This window comes from Ctenocephalides felis, unplaced genomic scaffold (assembly GCF_003426905.1).
Source record: "Ctenocephalides felis isolate EL2017-DRISC unplaced genomic scaffold, ASM342690v1 CF-g0.4_SCAFFOLD_01142, whole genome shotgun sequence".
NCBI classification, from domain to species: domain Eukaryota; kingdom Metazoa; phylum Arthropoda; class Insecta; order Siphonaptera; family Pulicidae; genus Ctenocephalides; species Ctenocephalides felis.
Genome location: NW_020537296.1, coordinates 9,265 through 13,866, shown reverse-complemented (window position 1 = coordinate 13,866; position 4,602 = coordinate 9,265). Strand labels below are relative to the sequence as shown.

Genomic DNA, 4,602 nt, shown 5'->3' with positions numbered 1-4,602 from the left:
TATAATTGTTCATATTGTTGCAATTATTTTGAGCCCGTATCATAGCCAAATTACTACATTGTAACAAATTACTTTGTTCTCGAGAATACGGTATCTGCTGAGATTGCATTGGATTATTCAAGTACGAGAGAGGGCGGTAACTATTATAGCATACGGTCTATTATAATAATGATTTTTGCGATATACGGGTGCTATGTTTGAGCAAACGTTAGTTACATTACTCTGCCCCATATATTGATTCAATAGTGAACCATTTTCGGCTGTTTGTTGGAAATTGATACGTGGCATTGGAAAAAGTTATTTCTGTTGTCAACTGGTAGAATATTATTAGTAACTGCTTTTTCGATTGTGACTGAAGTTTGTTGCAAATTTCGTCTGCCATTCAGAGATTGTTCAAACATCATTTGAAAGTATGCTTTATTTCCTGTACTTGTTGTCCTTGACCATGTATGTGGTAATTCTTTCGATGCATTATTTTGATTCAACAATTGAATATCCGAAGATGATTTGTTTTGGGAAGAGGCTGTTGGATGCGACAAATCAGTTGTATTATCTGAATCATTTATCCGAAGACTAGGCCTTCTAGGTTTCTTAGGTTTACCATTAGGTTGGTTTTGTTTTTTTGAATTTCAGTTATTTCTTGAAATTTTTTCTTGCGAGGGAGGGAGTGAAGGAATTCGCGGTGAAAGCTGCATTGTAGAAATATCTGGTTCACAACTTTCACTATTTTTTGAATTTGTAAGCGTGTTTAATAATTCAACGAATAAAGTTCGACATAAGGATTCAATGTGATTAATTATATCGCTCGCCTCAAACATTTTTTTTGCTATGTCTAATATTTTATTAAAAACAGTTTGTTTCTTAGTATAGTAACATTCGAATAAGCGTATTTTTTCGACAAATAATTAAAGCATTGAATAAACGTTTTCTTCTTGTTAATCTTAAGACATCGTAATCCAATAAACTAATTCTATAACGAAATTTATCGATACCATTAGCATTGATAAACGATAGTCTATTATTATAATTATTCACTGCACAAAAATATCATTAGAAATGTCAACGGCAAAACATAAAAAGGTTGCATCTTTACACATATGAAAATCGACATCATCAATTGAGGCATTAATCGAGTTTTGATGACGATTTCTATACGATGGTAAGTTTATATCGGCAGCGGCTTCTTGTGAATTCATACTTTCCATGATCTAACTCGAATTTTTGGAAAACTCGCGTTTGTCTCATTCGATGTGTTTTCAGATCGAGACATGGCACTCGAAAATGCGATTGTTCAGGAGATGATAAGCTATTAGTTATATTCATTGGAGATACATTCGATGAAAAATTTGAAGCTGCTTTTGAAGAATTCGCACGATTCATTGCATCAAACTTTGATGATATTGATTTTCCAGGTCGATTCAATGTCTCTGCCAATGGTAAATCACCAGGAAGTTCAAATGGCATGTTGCCGCTACCGCTATTAGCATTCTTGTCATAAATATTTGTCGCAGTTTGAGGTGAAGTATAAACTCAGAACGTACCATATTAAAGTTATGTCGGTTCTGATCTAAATGCTGAAATTGAGTATGCACACACTTGCTGTGGATCCATTATTAACATTTCCGAATTTGAAATAATGGCAGGAGAAAAAGCTTTTTCGTGTGTTCTGCTCGTTGTCCTTGGCTCAGTCTGTGGTAAAGTACGTTTCTGTCCATTTTGAAACTAATGGATGGTTTCGAATACACTATTACAGAATCAGAAGATCTTATGAACTGATTGTTTGATGAGAAAATCCTTGTTTGTGAATCTGAAGAATGCCTAATTTCGTTAACTTGTATGTCAGGTAGTTTATGTTGGGCCTTGTCAGGAGCGGTATTGACTAAACGCTCAGAAGGTTTGGTTAGCACAATTTTCTCCTGTGAAATTCCAGATTGTACTAATCCAAAAGCACAAGAATTAGAAAAAGGCTGTGAAGAAATAACTGGGTTGATAGATGAATTTTCACAAGTTTCACTTTGTAAAGCAGTTGGTGACTGTAGAATTATTTGCGTTCCATTCACAAAAACTGGTAAATTGATCATTTTGTATTGGTCATTTAATGGAGTTATCGTTATTGGATTCGGAGGGCAAAGAAGCGAAACTAAATTATTTTGACTTGCTGGCAATAGCAAAGTTGACGGCTCCGATGATTTTTCTTGTATTTCAAATTGCTTGGAAGATTCTGTTATCTTGTCATTTTCTGTGTTGAGTTCGACTGACATATTGGAACAATTGTCAGAGATTGCTCAGCTGTACTTTTGTCTACAGAGGATAATATATTTTGCGAATTATTTTGAAAACGTTTTGGTAATATTTTAGCAGCATTATGCGTCGGTATCACGCTGGTATTTTTAACTTGAAATTCTGAATCAACCTTCGAGGAATCGTCGATTTAAGCGATACATTGGGTTTGGAATTAAGTAATACTGGCCATATTTTTAACTTTATTGTTTACAGGCGATAATTGCTGATTACTTTGCGGACTATTTGGAATAATTCTGGTAATATTTCAGCAGCTGCTTGCGGTGGTATCACATAGGTATTTTTTAACTTGTAATCTAAATTTACCTTCGAAGAAATTGATGCTTCTTGATCCGATAAATTCGTTATGGAACTAGCTGACACTGGCATATTTTTCACTTTATTTTCCAAATCATTTTTTCTTAGGGAGTACTGGCATTTTGGCTTTCTGCAAATGATATTGTTATATTAGCAGAACTTTCACACCGTTTCATTATCACTTCTTTCTATAGTAATATTAAACTTTGGTATAATCTTTGGAACGTCTCCATTTATTGTTTGTTGTATATCACTGCTGATGAGTAAAGTTTGATCATCTTTGTGAGATTTCTGTGTTTGACTAGTAGAAATAAGTAAATCCTTACTAAAGTTATCTGCAGGTAGATTATCGCAGCGACTTTATACCATAATACTATTTTCCTCCAATTTCTTTATCAGACAATTTTTTTATTATTTGTTTGGCATAGTTTAAGATCTGTTGACAATTTTCCTGCAAGCTTTTATTATTATTGTTACTGGCCTCTTTGGTTCACTTCTACTATTCTTATCACTAGATAAATTAGAGTCAATAGTAATTTCTTCATTCCTGTTTATATCCAATTTTGAATTACGAGTCGTTTCTTGTTCTTCATTCGATGTAATACTATTATCTTCACTTAATGAAGAAGCATTCACAATTTTGGTAATGGTGAATTTTGGCTAATTGCCACTCTATTGTTTCGTCTAAAATCGGCATACTCAGGCCTATAGGCTGCGTTAAATTGGCTGGTTCTGAAGTTTCTAAATTTGTCTTTTTATTTGTGTCAACATTCTCGCCTTGACTGACCGAGAAAACATTTAAAATTTGAATGGCATCGGTATCAAACTTACTGGCTTCATTAGTATTATAATTAGCATTATCCATCCCATGATCGGACTTCGCTTCTTCAGAATGTTGATTAGGTAAAATTTGAGTTTCGTCTTGTGCTGTGAGCTGACCAATTTTATTGTTATTATTAATATTCTGCTGAAAATTCCTTTCCTTATTTTTAACCCGCTTACGTTGATTTTTCTTTTTCTTATTGGGTACAAGGTCATTATTCGTCTTTAAAATATCAATATCTTTAAAAATATCTATTTCACGCACATTTTTGACAAAGATATTTTTAGGCAATACTACCTGGTTTGAAATAATATTTTCATTCTCTGCTAGAGCTTTTATAATAGATTCCCCTGATGGATCACTCTTACTTTTTTGACGCTTCCAAATTTCAAAAATTCTTCCGACTTTCGCTTATGTCTCGATCTAACTTTTTTGAAACCGTCATTTTTAAATTCTGTATCTATTTCTTGTATCCCAGTTTTATCACGTTTTACAGCTTCCCGGTCGTCTCCAAAAAGTTCCTTCAGCTTTTTGCTCGATCGTTCTTTCTTTGAAGGACATGCATTTTTGTGAACTCGATTTTCTTTGTTTTGATTAATAGACTTACTTGGTTTTTGGAAGTGGATGAATGTTTCTTTTTGGTATTGAATGCGGAGCAATTTGACTTAACATTACTAAGGCACTTCTTTTTATTTATGGTATTTCCAAACATCTTTGGTTCAACTTGGCTGATTTCATTATTTGATTTAGTACTAGGTATTTCCTGCGAGCTATCTAGCGATTTCATGGCGCTGTTGTTTAGTGACATTTCTTATGGTCCATCATATTCGGAAAATCAGTGTTATTATCCTCGCCAAAACATTTTTTGGTGTCCAATGATTCTTGTTTGTAAATGCTAAAATGGTAAATTATAATGAAATTTGAAAATCATTTACCAGTGTTTTCTAGTCATTAAGGTGATAATTGATTTATTTAAATAATTAGAATCTCGACAAAAGGACAAAAGGTAGGTACCGTGCGATAAATCCATATATGATCACTAATATACCAAATCGTTTAGAAATACTCATCATTTTGGAATTTGTTACTATACTATATACCTAAATATATATTTATATATACATAAACTCCAAGCTGACAACATGCTTCGTTTTGATTAAGCTTTTTTTATAATAAATTAT

General features: G+C 33.0%; 1 protein-coding gene across 1 annotated transcript; it reads right to left on the bottom strand.

Annotated features, from left to right (window-relative positions):
- Positions 1 to 2,490: 2,490 nt before the first annotated feature.
- LOC113365594 (myb-like protein D) lies at positions 2,491 to 4,229 on the bottom strand. Its single transcript, XM_026607110.1, has 5 exons — positions 4,029 to 4,229; positions 3,790 to 3,969; positions 3,267 to 3,643; positions 3,080 to 3,214; positions 2,491 to 2,728 (listed from the first exon to the last, which is right to left on the bottom strand). Exons 1-5 carry the CDS (start codon positions 4,227 to 4,229, stop codon positions 2,491 to 2,493), a joined length of 1,131 nt encoding a protein of 376 aa, XP_026462895.1.
- Between the last annotated feature and the right edge of the window lie 373 nt (positions 4,230 to 4,602).